General features: G+C 39.8%; 3 protein-coding genes across 4 annotated transcripts; 2 read left to right on the forward strand and 1 right to left on the reverse strand.

The window, feature by feature from the left end:
• Positions 1–799: 799 nt before the first annotated feature.
• LOC126791455 (pyruvate, phosphate dikinase, chloroplastic) lies at positions 800–6,992 on the forward strand. Of its 2 annotated transcripts, none has more exons than XM_050517908.1 (21): positions 800–913; positions 1,236–1,530; positions 1,712–1,768; positions 1,892–2,125; positions 2,290–2,427; positions 2,534–2,696; positions 2,822–3,057; positions 3,161–3,289; positions 3,398–3,577; positions 3,698–3,835; positions 4,118–4,282; positions 4,370–4,531; positions 4,613–4,702; positions 4,850–4,988; positions 5,116–5,293; positions 5,567–5,696; positions 5,873–6,001; positions 6,128–6,265; positions 6,385–6,462; positions 6,553–6,644; positions 6,781–6,992. In XM_050517908.1, exons 2-21 carry the CDS (start codon positions 1,276–1,278, stop codon positions 6,827–6,829), a joined length of 2,880 nt encoding a protein of 959 aa, XP_050373865.1. In that variant the 5' UTR covers positions 800–913; positions 1,236–1,275; the 3' UTR covers positions 6,830–6,992. The 2 variants fall into 2 exon arrangements, with proteins under 2 accessions (XP_050373865.1, XP_050373864.1); XM_050517907.1 differs by having other exon boundaries at positions 802–913; positions 1,215–1,530.
• A 10,561-nt stretch (positions 6,993–17,553) lies between these two features.
• On the forward strand, positions 17,554–20,629 carry LOC126791464 (uncharacterized). Its single transcript, XM_050517918.1, has 4 exons — positions 17,554–17,784; positions 17,889–17,990; positions 18,264–18,390; positions 20,026–20,629. The coding sequence occupies exons 1-4, from the start codon at positions 17,578–17,580 to the stop codon at positions 20,247–20,249; spliced, it is 660 nt and encodes a 219-aa protein (XP_050373875.1). The 5' UTR covers positions 17,554–17,577; the 3' UTR covers positions 20,250–20,629.
• Positions 20,630–20,838: 209 nt separating this feature from the next.
• LOC126791465 (protein DMP2) lies at positions 20,839–21,773 on the reverse strand. Its single transcript, XM_050517919.1, has one exon. It carries the CDS (start codon positions 21,682–21,684, stop codon positions 21,079–21,081), a length of 606 nt encoding a protein of 201 aa, XP_050373876.1. The 5' UTR covers positions 21,685–21,773; the 3' UTR covers positions 20,839–21,078.
• Between the last annotated feature and the right edge of the window lie 510 nt (positions 21,774–22,283).

Genomic DNA, 22,283 nt, shown 5'->3' on the forward strand with positions numbered 1-22,283 from the left:
AGAGAGAGATGAAAGAGGAGAGATGATTCTCCATAATTACAGGATTTGGCAAAAAAATTACATAACTAAATATTAAATGTTACACTTCCTCCAACAATTCAAACTTAGATTATAACCAATCAAAAATATGAAAAATTTATTGTAAGCTAACAATATAAGAATATGTAATACTTTATGGTAATAATTAATGATAAAATTGAATATTTTTCTTATTGTAATAAATGAGAAATCTGTAAAATAAAAAAACTGTTGAAGTTTGAGCATGAAAATTTTGAAATTTACTTCTCTATTTTGGAGAAAATATGGAGAAGCTGTTGAAGATGCTCTTACATAACAATTATCAGAAAACAGTGAAATAAAAAAAATGTTGGAGATGAAAATTTTGAAATTTGCTTCTCTATTTTGGAAAAAATATAGAGAAGCTGTTGAAGATGCTCATACATAACAATGATCAGAAAACAGTGAATAAATTTTTTATAACTCCAAATGATAAAATTTACTGCTCTATTAATTGATACATAAATCAGATGAGATGACTTTCCATCAAATTCTATCCCTTTTTCTTTTTGTTGTCTTTTGGTTTCCAAACATATGGGGATAGCCGGATAGCAATGAATCATATAAGAAATTGTTTTAGTGATAGACCTTGTTATTGCTAAATGAAAATTTTATATCCATGATTATGTGACGTGTCACAAGCATCCTGACACGTGGCGCGCTCTAGCTTCTTGTAGCATTTGTAATTGTGAAGCAAAATGGTCAAACTCAAACACCCAAGGAGTTCAAAAGTTTAAGTAAGAAGCAAGACACGTTATACAGTTCTCTAACTTTCGTCCACTCATGTCACATATCAGACCAACCCAACCGCCATTTTTCGTGTTCTGAAGAAGCTCTGCAACTCAAAAACACCCAGGTAATAATTCTCACACACCCTCCAATCTTCTTTGCTATAGAAGTATGAGATTATGTAATATATGATCATCACAAAACGATGTTGGACACAAATCATTTTTCACTGTCGGCAAGCTAGCTTTTTGTGTTTTTACTCAACAGAAACAACCCAATTCTATATGCAAAGCGAGGAGCTAGGCATGTTTGTTAGGGAGGGTACTAAACTTTGGTTTTGGTCATAATTTAACCAAGTATTAGCCTTTGTTAGCTTTTGTTTTGCCAAGTATTCCTTGTAAATTGTAATTCTCGGCCTGATCCAACAGATTTTTTGGTGATCTCACAAGTATTGAAGCCTATATATAGTGACAAAAGTGGACAGCCAAAATGTCGTCCACAGTAAAAGGTGTACTACTGAGGACTTCACCGGAAGTAGCTTACAGACACAGAATGGTGCACGACCGTTTTTCCCTCAACGGCTGCTCAACTCGAGCCGGCCAGACTCGGTATCAGCCCCAAGTTTGTACCATAACAAATGGGATCACCAACCCCAGTCCTAAGAAAAATGAGCTCCAAGGCCAGATTGGAGCACAGCCTATTCTGTCACCAGTTCTGGATCCAAGTACTCCAACAACTCATAAGGTAACTTCGGTAACTTAGTATACAGTTTCGCCCTTATTGCGAATGGATTTCGAGTTGGATGCTCTATGTTTAGTTTAGTTCAAGCATTTTGTGAGCCTGATTTAAGTTGGGACTGTTGGTGCAACTTGTAAATCGTCACTTTGGTGTTGCTGGCCTAAAGGTTTCATTTCTGTTTATGCAGAGAGTTTTTACTTTTGGGAAAGGAAGGAGTGAAGGAAACAAGGGCATGAAGTCACTGGTAAGCTAGCTTTTACCTTCTTTTTTTTTTTGAGAAATTCATAGGTTCAGCCAAAGATATCAAGATTAGTCCACATTTTAATTAGTAAGTTTATGTTTTGATCATAATGCTTGTGCATTGTAGTTGGGAGGGAAGGGAGCAAACCTGGCTGAAATGGCTAGCATCGGGCTGTCTGTGCCACCTGGGCTTACTATCTCAACAGAAGCATGCCAAGAGTATCAGGACAATGGTAAGGATTTACCGGAAGGTTTGTGGGAGGAGATAGTAGAAGGCTTGGAGTATGTGCAAAAGACTATGGAAGCTACTTTGGGTGACCCTTCTAGGCCCCTCCTTGTTTCTGTTCGCTCTGGTGCTGCGGTAGGTGACTTTCAACTTCTTTTGGGTCTTCTTCATATTTAGTACTGATGTTGAATTTTCCTTTATTATGCTGGAAATTTTGAACCAATGGAACATATATATCATAAGTGACACATACAATCTCTCTTTAAAAACCAACTGATCTGTATGCTGTATGTGTCTAGATATCTATGCCTGGCATGATGGACACTGTCCTCAACCTTGGACTCAATGATGAGGTGATTACTGGTTTAGCTGCCAAAAGTGGGGAGCGCTTTGCATATGACTCGTACAGACGATTCCTAGACATGTTTGGAGATGTTGTAAGTGCATGCTTTTGTTTAGGCGCTTCATGATGTCAGTATATGATACAAACCTTCAACATGCACTCTCAACCCATTGGTAATCATTATCCCTTTCCCTTTGAAGGTTATGGAAATTCCACACTCAAAATTTGAGGAGAAGTTGGAAAACTACAAACACGAAAAAGGAGTTGAGCTTGATACAGAACTAACAGCTTCCGATCTCAAAGAGCTGGTAGAACAATACAAAGGTGTCTATCTTGAAGTTACTGGAAAAAAATTCCCATCAGGTACCAATAGTATAATGCACATAAAGGCTTCCTCTTCTCCCCACCCCTTTAGAGTTTTTAGTAAAGATTCTGTTTGTATACTTGTGTTTTTTTTTTTTTTTAGCTTTTCTCGTGCGTATCTGCAGATCCAAAAGAACAGCTAGTGTTGGCTATCAAAGCAGTTTTTAATTCATGGGACAGCCCCAGGGCCAACAAGTACCGGGCCATCAATCAGATAACTGGTTTGAAGGGAACCGCAGTTAACATTCAATCCATGGCTTTTGGAAACATGGGAAGTACTTCAGGAACAGGTGTTCTATTCACTAGAAATCCAAGCACTGGTGAAAAGAAGCTCTATGGGGAGTTTCTAATCAATGCTCAGGTTCTTAGCACCTATATCATCCCTTTCTAAGCCAATTGCGGTACATGCTATTTACTCTATAGAGTTCTAAGAGATCAGTAGCTCAAGAATGACATTTGAACAGGGAGAAGATGTTGTTGCTGGTATTAGGACACCAGAACCTCTGGATACCATGAAAAATTGCATGCCAGAAGCTTACATGGAGCTTGTGGAGAACTGTGAAATTCTAGAAAGACATTACAAAGATATGATGGTAAAAGTTCTCAACAATTAGTATGACATCCAGCCTTTCTCTCTTTTTGTTTCTTTTTCATTTTTGGATTGCTATTAATCTTTCATTCCTGAAACTTCTGGCGAACAGGACATTGAGTTCACTGTCCAAGAAAATAGATTATGGATGTTGCAATGCCGTGCTGGAAAGCGCACTGGTAAAGGTGCGGTCAAGATAGCTGTAGACATGGTTGATGAAGGGCTTGTTGATAAGCGCACCGCAATCAAAATGGTGGAACCACAACATCTTGACCAACTTCTTCACCCTCAGGTATTTATGCTAAATAAACAATGCTTAAAATGGTGTATATAGCTGCCTAACTGTTGTATATCACTGCCGCATACTCATACAGGCCATTTTTGACTTCTTAAGTATACTTTTTCTGATCAGTTTGAGGATCCAACCTCATACAAAGACAAAGTGCTTGCCATTGGCTTGCCTGCATCACCAGGAGCTGCAGTAGGGCAAGTCGTGTTCAGTGCAGAAGATGCTGAAGCATGGCATGCACAAGGAAAGAAGGCCATCTTGGTAAACAGATAACCTTATTCATCTAACTCTCTTATTCTATTTCTAACACATAGGTAGAATAAAACAAAAGTGGATTTCTTGCTCCTTTTTCTAAAATTGATAGTTCCCAAAGACTTATAATCTATCCTAATAGGGGATGAAGTTTAAAATCATATTGTTATCTAGTTAATATATGACTGCCTAAAGTAATAAGGACTTGAATTGGAAGTAATTAAATAAAGACTTATAGTGGAGTCACATTCTGATTCATAACAACTCAAAATGGTTGCTGTATAACTTTAGGTAAGGACTGAAACCAGCCCGGAAGATATTGGGGGAATGCATGCATCTGCTGGGATTTTGACTGCTAGAGGTGGCATGACATCTCATGCAGCTGTTGTGGCTCGTGGATGGGGTAAATGTTGTGTTTCAGGATGCTCAGATATCCGAGTACATGATGATGAGAAGGTTCATATTCTAGTTTTCCTTTTACATCTACTTTTAGTAATTATGAAGTGAAATGTATGATTAGATGTCTCCATTGATGTAATGCAGGTTGTTGTGATTGGGAACACTTTATTTAGAGAAGGAGACTGGCTCTCCCTCAATGGAAACACTGGTGAAGTCATATCAGGAGCACAGCCACTTTCTCCTCCAGCTTTGAGTGCCGATTTAGAAACCTTTATGTCTTGGGCTGATAGCTTTAGGCATCTCAAGGTGCCTTAGCTTTCTTGCTCTATGGTTTGATTAATTCCACTACCTATTTGGTTTCTCTAAAAATAAGGAAATGATATACAGGTTATGGCTAATGCCGATACACCTGAAGATGCACTAACAGCAAGAAAAAATGGTGCACAAGGGATTGGACTTTGCAGGACAGAGCACATGGTAAGCATTCTAGTATTCTACTGTCAAAATATATTTGTACTTTTGCAGTTTTGCCTGCTATATGAAGTTCTGAACTGATACTGAAGTTATGGAACTCTATGCACATTTCCATGTTTGTTTGATTTTTCCTTCTTTCCAATATTTCAGTTCTTTGCTTCGGATGATAGAATTAAGTCAGTAAGAAAGATGATCATGGCAAGTACAGTTGAACAGAGGAAGGCAGCATTGGACCTCTTACTACCATATCAGAGATCTGACTTTGAAGGAATTTTCCGTGCAATGGATGGTATTTTTCTTTTTCTTTTTATTATACTTATGATACAAAATTTTGAAGTTTATCACTGGCCTCTTCTGTTATACATTTGTAGATGTAAGTTGTAACTTATATAAATTATAAATTCATGAAATTCCAGGTCTTCCAGTAACCATCCGATTATTAGACCCTCCACTTCATGAGTTTCTTCCAGAAGGTGACCTAGAACAGATTGTTAAGGAAGTAGCTGCAGAGACTGACATGACTGAGGATGCAGTTTACTCCAGAGTTGATAAATTAACAGAAGTAAACCCCATGCTTGGTTTCAGAGGCTGCAGGTACATGAATATATTGACTCTTAAATCTCAAATTAGCTCTGTGAAGTAATAACTAAAAATTGTTTTCAAATCGTTCAGCCGATTGTTGCATTCATTGTTTCCAACATATAAAATTTAACTCGTCTGAAAATGTGGCACAAGTTTAAAGATCTTGTTTTCTTGGATGAAACTTCTATATATTAATTTACAAATTTCCAATGAAGAACTTGATCATATGCAAAGAACTAGTATCTCTGGTTGTTGATGAAAGGCTTTTTTCTGGTGTATCACCAGGCTAGGGATATCATACCCAGAACTCACAGAAATGCAAGCACGTGCAGTCTTTCAGGCTGCAGTCTTAATGAGCAACCAGGGTGTTAAAGTGTTCCCTGAGATAATGGTTCCTCTTGTTGGAACACCTCAGGTATTTTCCAGCATTCTTGTTCATTAGTTTCTCATTTCTCGTCGTTTATTCACAATGCTAATTTACAAGAATTTGAATTTCTTTTCTGCTTGTACAAAAGTGATGAAACTTCTTTGACTTAATCAATCAAGCAACCAAAATATATGTTACATCTTCTTTCTTCATTTGTATCCTAGGAACTGGGACACCAAGTGACTTTAATCCGGAGTATTGCTAAGAAAGTGTTCTCTGAGATGGGTACCACCTTAAAATTCAAGGTCGGGACCATGATTGAGATTCCTAGAGCTGCACTGGTTGCAGATGAGGTAGGTTTAGTCGATATGTTTCTCTTTTTCTTGGTAAGGTTGAATTTTGATTTCAACATATAAGGATGAATAGGTTTTGTTTCATATTATGCTGATAAATAAGTATCATAACAATGCTGACTACAGATTGCAAAAGAAGCAGACTTCTTCTCTTTCGGAACCAATGATCTCACTCAAATGACCTTTGGATACAGTAGAGATGATGTGGGCAAGTTCCTAAATACTTATTTGTCTGAAGGCATTCTTCAAAGTGATCCATTTGAGGTTAGTGATGAACTGATGATATATGGGTCCAAAGCCTACCAAATTCATTCATGAAAAAATGAAAAATAACTTAAAAACTGACTTATTGGCACTAAAAGTCCAACTTATGACTCATTTAGGTACTTGATCAAAGAGGAGTAGGGCAACTTGTTAAGATGGCCACAGAAAAGGGACGTGCAGCTAAGCCTAGCTTAAAGGTAAATCACAAAACATGGCCATATAGTACCAAGGGTTTTACAGTTTCATCGATCATTTTCCTTAACATGATGATGTATCTGAACAAACAGGTTGGAATATGTGGAGAGCATGGTGGGGAGCCTTCTTCTGTTGCATTTTTCGCAGAGGCCGGACTAGACTATGTCTCATGTTCTCCATTCAGGTTCTCTATTTTCTCCCTTTTCTTCTGGAACCATTTGAAATGGTACATGTTATATCACACCAATAAATTTACCAAACATTGAAGTAATAATCTGTCTTATAACTAACTAAATTTGTAACTGTAAATGCTTTGGCAGGGTACCAATTGCAAGGCTAGCAGCGGCTCAAGCTGCAGTGAGCCAGTGAATATTATGAATAAATAGTGACTCTTCATTTTGTAAATAACTTCTTACACACGTCAAAAATGTCACAATCTACTATGGAAACCAAAATAAAGTGAGAATGTATTACTGTCCATAGTATTCCAAGAAAAACTAGTCCATGTAATTTCGTGAATTTCAATCTTGATTTTATCTTTTAGTGTATTCAAGATAAGACTTGTTATGAGTTGCATAATCTAAAGACACTACTAAATCGACCATTGTAGCAAACCAGTAGTGATTCAAAAAAATTCCAGTTGTCACCCCTTCATTGCTGCTTTGCCATTGTTGCTGCCTCCCTTAAAATATGGGGAAACAAATGTTGATATAGAAGCAACAACTACAATGTCAATACACCAGCTGCTCTAGTCTCCTTCTCTTACCAAATTAAATGTAATCAACAATTTATCGGCTAAGCTTTAAACTTTACACCGGTAAAATATTACTTAATATTAATCACTATAGATCATTCAGAATTTGAACTAAGATCTGGTGATCAAAACCCTTATACATGATCTTTCACGGGCAGTTGCAGGACCTGAATGCTCTATTTGCAGTGTTGATATTGGAGATATATCTGAAAGAGTTCATCATGTTTCTTTTAGTTGTTTCCTGCCTTCTTCATGGGAAGTTCCGGTAGCATTGCTCAAAGCAAAGAAAACTAGGACATTTAAGTTAAAAATAGAATGCTATATTGATTGTTTGATATTGATTGAATTGATACAAGGCTAAGCTATCTATTTATAGGAAAGATTGGAGAATATTGCACTGCTGTTAGCACTAATCCTAATGATTAAACCTAGCTATTAACACCACAGATGAAACAACCTGCCCCTCAGATACCCCCGACCAATTAACTCCCCGGTGAGAAGATCCTGAAAGATCGCACACATAGGAAAAAATGTCACAGAACACTTAGCGTCAGTGTTCAATTGAGGAACAAATATCAAATGATGAGATAAAGCATGGACATATAGCACATTATGAAGCTCTATTGTGGAGTAAGACGAACCGATCCTTTCTCGATGACGGGAAAGGCTTCACCATTAGCATTAGTAACATATGGTACTGGTGGAGGAGATAATATGGAAAAATAAGATTTGTCATAAGTCATATGATCAGACGCACCAGAATCAATAATCCATGTATCAAAACCAACAAAGTTAAAAATATTTAAAGCCAAACCAATTTTACCACGGCCAGCGATGGATGCGGTAGGCACTACTCCTCCTGTTGTATGATGATCATGTCCAACCACACCATAGATATCTGGTTCTTGGATGAATTGAATGGCTACTTTCGCCTTTGGGACGATAATTGGATTTCTGAGGCCTAAGGTGTGGATACAGCTTCCAACAGGTCGCACGAGCATGGTTAGTATGACAATAAGAGCAAGGAGGGCGGAGCTGATTCCCGAAGCCGGGTGGTGGTCCTTGCCGATGAAGTGGAGCTGAAGTTGCCTGTTGAAGGGGTGGTGTTGGAGATCTAGCATGAACAATAAGGCTGGAAACTTCAACTTGTGTCTGATGAAGACTCTCCTGTTGAGACTCATCATTTCGGATATATGTGAAATCTGCAATCAGGCTAGGGGTTTGGTCTTTCTGAGTAATTCCCCTTTCGCATTGTTATGTTTTGCATCAAGACCTTTCAGGAAATGATAAACGCGCTCAAGCTCCTTTTCTTGTTAGTACCAGACAATATCCTCTGGATTCTTGATCATGCAAGGATGTTTCACATCAATTTCAGCGCAAATATTTTTTAGTTTGGTGAAATATTGCGCCACCAGTTGCCTATCCTGTTGCATCGCCAAAGCTGTGCACATTAACTCATGAACCTGTATAAAATCAGAGTCATTACTATATAAGCCTTCTAGTGTCCTCCATATCGCCTGCGCAGTGTCACATGACTCCATCAGATCAACTATTTCTTCATTCATAGCTTTCCACAAGACAGACATGATAAGACCATCGTCGTCGTCCCACTTAGTGTATGCAATAATATCATCTACACTAGGAGCTTTAGTTACTCCGGTTACATGCCACATCTTGTGCATTCCTCGAAGATGAGCTGCCATAATTCTCTTCCATTTACAGAAATTGGTCCCATTGAGTTTAGTTCCTCCAAATGAACCACTGTCAGAACTCTTAACAGATACTTCAAATTGCGAAACATCATTGTTCCGAAAACTCTCAAATTCATCTCCGAAAACCATTTGAAAAGGTAAATCAAAGATCAGAGATTATACAACGGAAACACCAAAAAAAAGGTATGAACCTATCAAAGTTGGGACGGGTCGGATCTTTTCCGGATCGGGTCAGATTTGGTCCGGGTCGGATCTGCCGGGTCGGTCGGATCTTGCCGGGTTGGGTCGGGTCAAATATTTTAGAACCGGGTTGGGTCGAATTGGTTTCGGACCAGGTATTTAGGGCGGAAATACCATCGCCCACACACTCTCCTTCCTATGCCTCTTTCTCTCCCAAAGCTTCAGATTGAAAAACGCGGAAGTGGAGCCGGACCTCGGTGGAGAGCTCGGGCGGCGCGGTGGAGAAGTATGGCCTCGGTGCGGTGCGAAGGCAGAGAGGGGTGAGGAGACGTCGGATGACTCTGACGAGGATGCGAGGAAGGAGTCGAGCTACTGCCGGCTGGTTTATGGCCTCGGTGCGGTGGAGCTCCTCAGTGCAGTGCAGAGGCAGAGAGAGGCGAGGAAGGCGCCGAGCTACTGCCGGCTGGTTCTGTGGGAGGTACGGACCCAAACCCAGAAAAAAAAAAAAGGAATTTGGCTCTGATGCCAAGTTAAAAATAGAATGCTATATTGATTGTTTGATATTGATTGAATCAATACAAGGTTAAGCTATCTATTTATAGGAAAGATTGGAGAATATTGCACTGCTGTTAACACTAATCTTAATGATTAAACCTAGCTGTTAACACCACCATGAGTAACATGATCATGCTTTACCAGCTCTTTCAACACAGCTGTTCCAGCTCTTAACTCACGATAACAATTTATACTACCACTTCAGAATCAGGCATGTAGCATTTGGAGTCACAATACGATCATTTCCAACTTGAGGTTCTTGCGTGTGTTAGATCTGCATAATCTAAGAATCGATGAGCTTTCAAATTTCATTGGCAAGTTGATCCATCTTAGGTACCTTGACCTCTCTGGTAATGTTTGTATGACAACACTCCCTGCTTCTATAAGCAATCTCCAGAATTTGCAGACGCTTAAACTCAACAGGTGCTACAGACTTGAACAACTACCTAGGGAGTAGGGATATTGGAAAGATGACCAGCCTTCGACATCTTGATATCACTGGGTGCCGCAAACTGAATCACATGCCACCTGGGCTGGGAAACTTGGTATCTCTTTAGACATTGCCATTATTCATATTGGGTAGAAAGGATATATTTCAGGTGTTAGCGGTGGACTAGATGAGTTGAGTGGCCTGAACTGTCTCAAAGGGGTGCTTCATGTTGCCCATCTTGAACATGTTGGCAATGGTACAACGAATTCAAGGAGTTCAAATTTGTGCAGCAAGCAATATCTTGAATCCTTGAAACTAATTTGGTCCAGAGATTGCTGGAGTGAGCTGGAAAAAAACTGTGTTGGAAGCATGAGCATGTTACTCATGGTGGAGTTAACAACTATGCTTAAATATTAGAATTAGTGTTAAACAACAGTACAATATTCTCTCATCTTTCCTATAAATAGATAGGTTAGTCTTGTATCAATTGATAAGAGAAAATATCAATATACAAACCTCTATATTTAAGTTGGTATCAGAGCATTGCTCTATTTTTCCTGGGTTTTTTAGTTTTTCTGTTTGGATGCGAACTAGGCTAGTATCCTCAATTGGTAGCCAATTTTCTTATCTCCGAGAGATTCTTGCATTGTGTGACCATCCCTCAGCGTGCAGTCTTGTAGAACCGCATTGTGTTCACTCCAAAAACCCTCCACGTTTGCATCCCGACACCCTCACAGAAACCTCCACAGACCCGCGCCGGTATCACTGCATCACTCGCGCCGGTATCACCTCTGCATGGTCCTCCTCTGCCTTGTTGCAGACTTCCGACCCCTAAACGACGCCGTCGCCGTCGTCTCCTCCCGGTTTGAGAATACCCCGGCGATTTCCTTGGTCTGCCGCCGCTGAAGAAGACCTACACCGCTTCCGCCGCTCCCACCGGTCTTGAAAGGGACTTCACATCGCCGCTGCAAATCGTGGATCGCCGCTGCATCTCACTGCAAATCCAAACGACCCAGATTCGACCCGCCCGGCCCGGCTTACATTCGACCCGTCCGGCCCGGCCCAATCTAGATCCGACCTGACCACATCCGACCCGACCAAATCCGACCCGGCCATCTTTGTTAGCGCTGGTGCACCGATGATGCCCGTGCACCTGCGATAGGTTCATTTCAGTTTTTTTGGTGTTTCCGCTGTATAATTCCTGATTTTTCAATTTCTTTTTCAATGGGTTCTGGAGACGAAGCTGATATTCCGAAATTTGAAGTATCTGTCAAGAGTTCTAACAGTGGGTCCTTTGGAGGAACTAAACTCAATGGGACCAATTTCCTCAAATGGAAACGACTTATGACGGCTCATCTTCGAGGCATGCACAAGATGGGGCATGTCACCGGCGTAACTAAAGCTTCTAGTCCCGATGATATTATTGCCTACACTAAGTGGGATGACGATGATGGCCTTGTCATGTCCTTCTTGTGGAAAGCTATGAATGACGAGATCATTGATCTGGTGGAGGCATGCGACACTGCGCAGGCAATATGGCTGACACTTGAAGGTTTATATACTAATGACTCTGATTTCATACATGTTCATGAGTTAATGTGCACTGCTTTAGCAATGCAACAAGATGGGCAACCAGTGGCGCAATATTTCACCAAACTTAAAAATATTTGGGCTGAGATTGATATGAAACGTCCCTGCATGATCAAACATCAAGAGGATATTGTTTGGTACCAACGTGAGAAGGAGCTTGAACGAGTTCACCATTTCCTGAAAGGTCTTGATGCAAAACATAACAGTGCGAAAGGGGAATTGCTCCGGCAGACCGAACCCGCTAGTCTCATTACAGCTTTCACATATATCCGTAAGGATGAATCTCACCAAGAAAGCCTTCATCAGACACAAATTGACGTTTCCAGTCTTACTATTCGCGCTAGATCTTCCGCACCACCCCTTCAACAGGCCATTTCAGCTCCACCTCATCAACGAGGACCACCACCAGGCTTCGGGAATCAGCCCCGCCCTTCTTGCTCTTATTGTCATGATACTAACCATACTCGTGTGACATGTTGGAAGTTGTATCCTCACCTTCGGCCTAAGAGGCCTCATTCTCGTCCTCAGGCGAAGGCTGCTATTCAGCTTGTCCAGGAACCTGATGTCTATGGTGTGGTGGGACATGATCATCATACATCCGGCGGCGCAATACCCTCCGCATCCATCGCCGGCCGTGGCAAAATTGGTATGGCTTTAAATATTTCTAACTTTGTTGGTTTTGATACTTGGATTATTGATTCGGGTGCATCTGATCATATGATTTATGACAAATCTTATTTTACCATATTGTCTCCTCCACCAGTACCCTATGTGACTAATGCTAATGGTGAGGCCTTTCCAGTCTTAGGGAAAGGGTCAGTTCGTATTACTCCCACAATAGAGCTTCACAATGTGCTCTATGTACATGCTTTATCTCATCATTTAATATATGTTCCCCAATTGAACGTTGATGTTAAGTGCTCTGTAATTTTTTTTCTATGTATGTGATATTTCAGGATCTTCTCACTGGGGAATTAATTGGTCGGGGGTATCTGAGGGGCCGGTTGTTTCATCTGGATCTGACATATGCTGGGGAAAAACCAGGGGCACAGTCTCGGATCGCTTTAATCTCCACTTCTGACAAGCTAAGTGAAGTTTGGTTGTGGCATCATCGCTTAGGACATCCATCCTTTAGTATTATGAAAAAATATATGCCTACTTTGTTTATTAGTGTGGATGAGTCACTTTTACGGTGTGAGACATGTGTTTTAGGCAAGAGTCATCGGTCTACTTATTCCTCTAGTACTTCTAATAAACATATTCTTCCTTTCGAATTAATTCACTCTGATGTTTGGGGACCCTCCAAATAGTCTACTGTGTCAGGGATGCGGTATTATGTGTCCTTCATTGATGATTGCACCCGTCTTTCATGGATTGTTCTCCTCAAAACTAAAAATGAGGTTGTTCCAGCTTTTCAAGTCTTCTATAACATTGTCCAAACACAATATAATGCCCACTGTTAAAATTCTTCGTTCTGATAATGGGGGGGGAATATGTGAACCATGTCGTTCAGGAGTTCTTTACCAAACACGGAATTGTTCATCAAACGACGTGTCCTTACACACCTGAGCAAAATGGAGTGTCTGAAAGGAAAAATCGCCATTTACTTGATATGACTCGGCGTATTCTTTTTAGTGCCCATATGTCTCAGTACCTTTGGGGTGATGCTGTCATCACTGCCGCCCACCTCATTAATCGCCTTCCTTCTCATGTCTTTCAGAGAAAGGTCTCATACGAGGTACTTGCATCCCATGTCTCCTTACCCTCTTTCCATACTCTTCCTGCTCGTGTTTTTGGTTGTGTTGTTTTTTTCCACCTTCCAAAACACTAGAGGTCTAAGTTGAATGCCCGGGCCATTAAATGTGTGTTTATTTGGTATGGCGGACATCAGAAAGGGTACCGATGCTATCATCCGCCTACCAATAAGTACTATGTCACTATGAATGTTACTTTCTTTGAGGACATGAGTTATTTTTCCTCTTCCGATACTGCTCTTCAGGGGGAGAATTCCTATTTTGAAGACTTGTATCATGGAAAATGGGAGACCAGTGTTCTAAATATCGGGATATATCGGGGATATATCGGCGATATATCGGTGATATTTAGAAACCGATAGGATAAATGCCATATCGCCTTAATATATCGGTCAACTCAAAATATCGGGTCAACATGCGATATATCGGTGGATTTTTTTTTTTTGACTTTTTTTTCTGTGGACTTTTTTTTGGTGGACTTTTTTTTTCGTTGACTTTTTTTTTCGATGATTTTTTTCGATAATTTTTTTTTCGTTGACTTTTTTTTTGGTGACTTTTTTTCTTGTTACTTTTTTTTCGGTGATTTTTTTTAAGGAGGCGATGTCGTTTTGAGGAATTTCAACGCAAATAGACATAATATGATTTATGAAGATGATTTTCTCTCAGAAGATGAGGACGAAGATAATGGAGAAGATGATTTTGACTTTGATTCTGATGATGAGAGTTTATAATGCATGAATGCATAATCAATATCTCAATCTATCTTTTGTGCACCTATTTTTGTTCAATTAGTACTTAGTAGTTAATATTATTTGGTATATTTTGAATATTTTGAAGTATATGTTTATAAATATATTAAATTTAAATTAAAAATTAACAAAAACGATAAATCCGATATAATCCGATATATCTCGATATATCTCCGTTATATCCTTATTTTTCAAAACCGATACGATGCCGATAACCGATATTTAGACCATTGGGGGAGACAAGTCAGCCAGAAGCTATGGTGACAGGTTCGATTGAGATTACTGATGTCTCAGCTACACATGCACCACCAGATGATTCTAGTATAGTCACTCCAGAGATTTAGGTACCAGAAGCTGACAGCAAAACTGCCCCTCCTGCCTCCCCTGACCAACGTTTCCCTGGTACAGAAGATCACTCACTTGAGGTTAGTAATTCTATTGGGGCTAATACTGGTGAAACTAATAGTAGACAATATGTCTTGCCAAATAGGTCTACTCGAGGTCAGCCAACAAAAAAATATGAACCTACCCTTCATGCTAAAGCTAAGTATCATGTGGCTAATTTTATGTCTACCAAAAGATTGTCTAAGTCATATGAATCATTTGTGAATTAAATTTCTGCTGTATCAATACCTAACAAAGTGCAGGATGCATTGTGGGATCCAAAATGGAGGAAAGCGATGGAGGAAGAGATGGAAGTATTAAAGAAGAATAATACTTGGGAGCTTGTATCTCCACCACATGGCAAGAAGGCAGTGAGATGTCGTTGGGTGTTTACAGTGAAGCATAATGCAGATGGGTCAGTGAGCCGGTATAAAGCACGCCTAGTAGCAAAAGGGTTCACCCAGACATATGGCATAGACTATGATGAGACATTTGCACCTGTTGCAAAGATGAACACTATTCGGGTATTGCTCTCTTTTGCTGTTATCTTAAACTGGCCACTTAGACAATTTGATGTCAAGAATGCATTCATTCATGGAGAACTTACAGAGGAAGTGTATATGGATCTTCCTCCTGGATATGTGGTAGCTTCTCCCGATAACTTTGTATGCAGATTGAGGAAGTCTTTGTATGGTCTTAAACAGTCTCCTCGTGCTTGGTTTGGAAGATTTTCACAATTCATGAGGAAAATTGGCTACAGGCAGAGTAATTCAGACCACACATTATTTCTCAAACACCAACAAGGGAATGTAACAGCCTTAATTATATATGTTGACGATATGATAGTGACAGGTAATGATACTATTGATGTGGATAGATTACAGAAGCAGCTAGCCACAGAGTTTGAGATGAAAGATGTAGGTACACTCAAGTACTTCTTGGGCATTGAGGTAGTCCGGGGAAGTGATGGTATCTATTTGTGTCAGAGGAAGTATATCCTTGATCTACTAACAGAGACCGGTATGTTAGATTGCACTCCAATTGATACTCCTATTGAGCAAAACCATCGGTTAGCAGAGTACCCAGATCAAGTGCTCACTGACAAAACTCGTTACCAGAGGCTAGTTGGACACCTGATTTATTTGTCACATACCAGACCAGATGTTGCATATGCAGTAAGTGTAGTGAGTCAGTTCATGCATAATCCTAGTGTGGATCACATGGATGCTGTTGTGAGAATTTTGAGGTACTTGAAGCCAGCTCCAGGGAGAGGAGTAATGTTTTCTAACCACAACAATATCCTTGAGATTTGTGGCTTCATAGATGCAGACTAGGCTGGAAATATTACGGATCAGAGGTCCACGTCAGGGTACTTTACCTTTGTTGGAGGCAATCTTGTTACGTGGAGGAGTAAGAAACAAAATGTGGTAGCTCGATTTAGTGCTGAAGCAGAATACAGAGGAATGGCTCAGGGAGTGTGTGAGTTGTTATGGCTTAGGAATCTGCTACAAGATTTGGGTGTTAAGCCCAAGTGTGCTATACAGTTGTACTGTGACAACAAGGCAGCTATTGATATTTCACAAAATCCTGTGCAGCATGATCGTACAAAACATGTAGAGGTTGATCGTCACTTTATAAAGGAGAAGCTAGACGCTAAGATCATTTGTTTTCCGTTTGTTCCTACAGAAGAGCAACTTGCGGATATACTCACAAAAGGAGTGTCTAAGAAGGTCTTTTATGACTCACTTAGCAAGTTTGGCATGGTTGATATGTATGCGCCAACTTGAGGGGGAGTGTTTGAGTGAGCTGGAAAGAAGCTGTGTTGGGAGCATGAGCATGTTACTCATGGTGGAGTTAACAGCTATACTTAATTATTAGAATTAGTGTTAAACAACAGTACAATATTCTCTCATCTTCCCTATAAATAGATAGGTTAGTCTTGTATCAATTTATAAGAGAAAATATCAATATACAAACCTCTATATTTAAGTGAGATGACAACAATGCAAGTAATGAAGATGACATGGTGTTGGAAGGCCTTCAGCCCCGTCAAAATTTGAAAGTGCTGCATATAGCTGGGTATAGCAGTGTTCGATTCCCCAACTGGCTGATGGACAATGTTGCATGGTCTCTACAAAATTTAGTTGAGCTTACAATTGAGGGTTGTCCCAGATGCCAGCATCTTCCACCACTGGATCAACTTCCTTGTCTCAAGTTTCTCAAGCTATATTGTCTAAGTTCCTTGGAGCACATCAACAACGGGTACGTATTTCCCTCTTCTAGTTTGGTTGGTGGAGGAAGGGAGCCTTTGTGTTTTCCATCATTGAAAGAGCTCACACTTTATGACTTGCCGCTTTTAAAGGAGTGGCAAACAAGCAGTGATCAAGAAGCGACAACATCAATGCCGAAGCAGCAACAGCTTTCATTTCCTTCCCTAACCAAGCTGACAATGGTGGACGCCCCTAACTTAACCTCCATGTCAATGCTTCCAGTACTTGAAGAATTACTTATGGACACAATCTCTGAGAAGCTGTTGCAGTCAATGCTGATGGCAGCAGCCTCAAAAAACCATACAAGCTCTTCGTCCCTTGCTAGATTGAAATTTCTGATTATCAAATCTTGCAGTGATCTTGTGTCTTCAGATAGAGTAGCCTAAATTCCCTGAAGATTATAGAATGTGAAAACTTAACATATCTACCACAGAATCTGCACTGTAAATACGTACTTAGTAATTAGTGTCTGATCTTTCTATAACCAGTCTTGGTTCATGTAAGTTTCAACTAATGACCAATTGGTCTCTCTATTTTTGTTAACTAATATGGTTTTTTGGTCATGTAATATCCATGGAGAGTACACATATTTTTGACCTTAGTGCCAAAACTTCTTGTGCGTCTCAAATTACAAAGTTGAAAACAACTCATCATAACGACGTCGTTCTGGAGTTATGTATAAGTTGTTTATAACAGACTTTGGTGGCGGCGGACTTAGAGTTAGTGAAGTGGGAAAAAAATGGTGGTGGAGAGCTATGTGGTGGTTCACAACATAGCCAAGAGGCACAACGTCGGCACACTCGCCCGTAGCGCCACCGCCTTCGGCGTCTCCGAGCTTATACTCGTCGGCCGCAGAGAGTTTAACGCCTTTGGCAGCCACGGCTCCACGTCACACGTCCGCTTCCGCCACTTTCATTCTCTCCAAGAGGCCCGACAATTTCTCAAGGTAAGTCCCCACTTTTCCTCTTTATCTTGTTCTTGTTTTTTTTTTTGTCTCTGTTTCTGGGTTTGTGTCTGATTTGTGTGTTCGTGTTGGTTAATGGGGTGTAGGACAGAGATTGTGATATATGCGGAGTTGAGATCACTGACAATGCTATGCCTGTGAATCACCACCCTTTCACCAAAAGCACGGCTTTTCTTCTTGGCAATGAGGTAAACTATCGATTTTTGAAGCTACCCATATCTGTTTCCATTGCAAAGTTTGATCCTTTACTCTTGTTTTGACATCATACTCAGTGAAGTAGTGTGCTTTTAGTCAATGGGTACTTTGGGTATTATTTGCTTGATATGTTTTGTTAGTTTGACAATGGTGGAAGTTATGTTTTGGTGTTTTAGCCTTTGAGGTGTTTGAGTCAAACTTCACTTGGGAAGCATTTGTAATTGAAGCTTTACGTTGGATGTTCTTTGTCTCCTTTTGATTTTTAGGGAACAGGCCTTTCTGCTAAGGAGTGTGAGATTTGTGATTTCTTTGTGTATATCCCACAGTATGGGGACGGCACTGCTTCTTTGAATGTAACAGTCGCAGCTTCCATTGTCCTGCATCAGTTTGGAGGTAACTGTTCAATAATCGTATGACTTGTTTTGATTCTGTCATTTACTTGCTGTTAATATCATGTCTAAGATATAATCAAACTGTGCTTTTTTATTTTTGTCACTCTTGGTGTTTAAATAGTACTATATGGTGCTTAACTATGTTTTTACCCTCCGCACAACCTCACACTTAGTGCTTGCTGTCCCTTAATGGGAGAGGGGACGTCAGGAGTTAGGTTCCTCCTTTAGTTGTAACTTGTAAGCCTTAACTAAGCAAAACCAAATTGGAACAAGCTTCACTCAAAAAGATTAGTCAAATTCCTTTATAACCAAACTTTGTTGTACTAGCTTGCCAGTCTATGAATGTCACCATATTTCCTTTCCTTTCAGTTTTAGTCATAGGGAACAATCCTCATTTGAGCTATATTTTCTACTGCCACTTTTGGTACCCTGACTTGCAAAACTACCTTCGTGGTACCTGAACTTGTGAACTAAAAAGTGTCTCCATTTTGTACTTCTGCACATTCTACCGTTAAGGTTGCATAAGTGGCATATTTTTAGTGGGATAAAGTGTGTCATAGCAGCCTACACAATAAGCTCATTCATAAACTACATATAGCCTTCTTCAATCACCGTGGTCATTTCTCTCATAAATTCACATAATAATGGCCAATGAAAAAAATATCATATCTCCAAATCTCAACATACATGTGGATTGAAGGGTTTCTTGTGGATTACTTTCCCTCCTAACAACCCCGTAACACATCTAAAAAGTTGTGGATTGAAGGGTTTCTTGTGGATTACTTTCCCTCCTAACAACCCCGTAACACATCTAAAAAGTTGAATTTTGGGGTTGGGCAATTATTCCATTAACCTTACCATACTCTATTCTAATGGAAAGGGAAAAGAAGATTGAATTCCATAATGTCATTGTGATGCAGGCTCCTGCATCACATTGTGGAGTGTAACTATTGTGGAGGAAATCTCTTGGTCTGATGTAAGTCCCATATAACTATAGGGAAGTAGAGAGAAGGAATTGTGACTTTAATATTGTTAAAATTAAAGTAGTTAATTAATTCCCGATTTGAGACCAGGTTACGAATTTGGTTGGAGGTGATGATGAGATCAATAATATTAGAGGAAAAAGACCAATGGTGTCTGGTTTTCCTTGAAAGGAAAAGAAATTAAGTGAGTTATGCACAAAGGAAAATGGCGAATGGGGAATGGTTCTGAGTTCTCGAGCAAAGAGGAAAGGCCCAATAACTTTGTGACTATCTAGGGTTTTATCCTCCAAATTTCAGGCGTGGGTGATATTATTTATTCATTTCGGCTCCACATAAGCATACCTTGGCGGTAGAATGGACAGAACTACCAAACAGGCACATGGCCATAGTTCAGCAATACGAGGGTAGTTATGAAAGTCACCTAAAAATTGCTATAGTCCAGGTACCATTTGAGTACTCCCTTGATTGTATCCCCAAGTAATACTGTGAGTTTAAGTCCCCATGACATACAAATTAGATAGTTCCTTTTAGACTGCACCCACTACAAGTAACTTTTAAGGTTTTTAGTACCTTTTTGAGGGATTAAATTCTTTGATTTCGAGTTCCTCCTTGTGCAAGACTTATGAAACTTGTTAGCCTTATTAATCTTTCAGTCTGGGCTGGCTTCCCTGAGAGAACCCGTGATGGGAACAAGTTTATTGTGGCAGATAAACCTGCAAAGCAGACAAGACGAAGCTTCTGTGCAGAAACAGCAGATTCTGTAATTGAAGAGCGAAAATCTAGAAAAGAGCATAATTCTAATGGTTTCTTTGACGAGAGTGCAAATGACAATCCATCTTCTAACCTTCTAGATGGGTTATTTAGTGATGTCAGATAACCCCAAGCATCCAAAATAGTGAAAATGGTTTGGACTGTCGGAATAAGTTTGTGACTTTATGCCTGACCTGTAACTGCAGAAGAATCTCTAGTAAGATGTATCCTTAATGACAGGGGTTTTGTTACAACTTACTATTGGAAACATGGAATAGTGCTCCCAGTGAATTAGAGTTGGGAGGTTTTTGCATTGACGTAACTGCAATTGTAAATTACATCAGCTTTTGCCTTGGTTTGTACTTCATGCAAGGGCAGTTGCAAGGATTGTATTTTTGTTCTTGTTATCCCTTGTGAGCAATGTTTATTGATCAGAATCATACTTCATGCTTGTGTTGCTTCGGTGTGATTTGTTTGATTAGTTATGAACCATGCTTGTGTTCTTTAACATATAGCTCTTGTTAATTTTCATAATGAAGACTTTGATTGGGGCAAATAAGAATATCTATAGGTTTCTGCAATATCAGCAGAACTTGGTTTCGCATGATAGGCTTCAATTTGTCCGCCATAAAACGCTAGTCTCCTTCAATACTCGTCATCAGCTTATAATTCATAAAAAACTTACTCGGTGCATATGTAAATTACACTCTTTCAACTGCATACAAAAGAATCGAACCAAGAAACTTGAACAAACTATGAAACACATGATGAAAGCTTAAACAATATGAAAACATTGAAAATCATACATTATGGCTCCGGCAAACTATCAAGAAACACACGATGAAAGCTAAAACAATATGAAAAGCATAAATAATGGAAAGCCAAACCGATCAAGCATGCTTCTTATCAATACTCTTGTACGGATGCAATAGGTTGTGAGTTTTATATGTGGAAGCTTAGGACTCCTCTGAGTTTTGGGAAGAATCTGAACTTGAAGAAGGGTACCCGATTCCGTGGCGTTTATTAGGGAAGACAACAAAGACAGTGCCGGCAATAGTGCCAATTACAGGAGGCAACACCATATGCAAAACCCTCTCAGTGGACTCAAATGTAGGATAAAAGCACCTCACAGTGTTGGAATCCAAAAGTGATACCACTGCAAACACGATCAAGGAAAAGAAGGCATGCACAAAGTCCCCAACCCGAAGCTTGTAAGCAGACAAGTCCACAGAACCGGAACTCGTTGATGGCCAGAGACCCTTTGTTGTTGCAATTCCATAGTGAGTTTGTCCATCACTACTAGTGTAACTGTCGGTGAAGGAAGCAAAGCAGCAAGAGAAGGCGGAAATGGCAATGAGAGTGGCGCTTAAATACTTATTAACTGAGGTGTTGCAGTGGCCATTGTTGGTTAAGACGGGGTTGAGAAACTGGAACAAGAAGACCGTGCCCGTAGGGAGGAGCTTAATGAGGTTGCCTACTCCTGTTAATGCAATGTCTTTGACACCCTTGTTGTTAGTTGATTTCTTGGATTTGGAGGGAGAAGAACTGGATAAAGCCCCCATTTGAAAAGCAAATAATTCTACTTGTGAATGATAGAGAGTTGGAGACTTAAGAGGGAGTTTAGAAAGGTTTGATAATGCTATATTGTGTTTTGGTTCTTGCAGATTACAGAAGAATTGTCCTGATTTATAGAGAAAGAGGGAGTTGGATTCTGTTTGTGGATAGAAGATTGCTTTCACGTTAAATGATAAATGGTTTGCTTGTCCTGTTGAGTTGGAAAGCTTGCTTGTACTCTTAGAATGGAGGGGCTTCGTTTCTAATCCAAGCTTAGAGAGACATGAGGGATTGAAATTTCTAAAAGACAAAGATATGACACTACCTAGCTTGTAGCAAATTTACGTAAGTAATCGCTCAAAATAGGATGTGGGCCTAATCAAGTTATCCATCTCATTGCTGCACAACCCAAGTTACTTGACCATCGAAGTCCGTTTCAAGTCAAACTTGGACGTAGGAACTTAAGATTGACTAATCAGGAACTTGAACTAAAAGTACTGTCATTTGTCAAATTTTTGGACTTCGTTTAATATAATCAATATATACATATACATATCCTTATGGTCTTTTTTTCTGAAGTGTGTTTAGAGTTTAGAGTTAATTTGAA

This window comes from Argentina anserina, chromosome 4 (assembly GCF_933775445.1).
Source record: "Argentina anserina chromosome 4, drPotAnse1.1, whole genome shotgun sequence".
NCBI classification, from domain to species: Eukaryota; Viridiplantae; Streptophyta; class Magnoliopsida; order Rosales; family Rosaceae; genus Argentina; species Argentina anserina.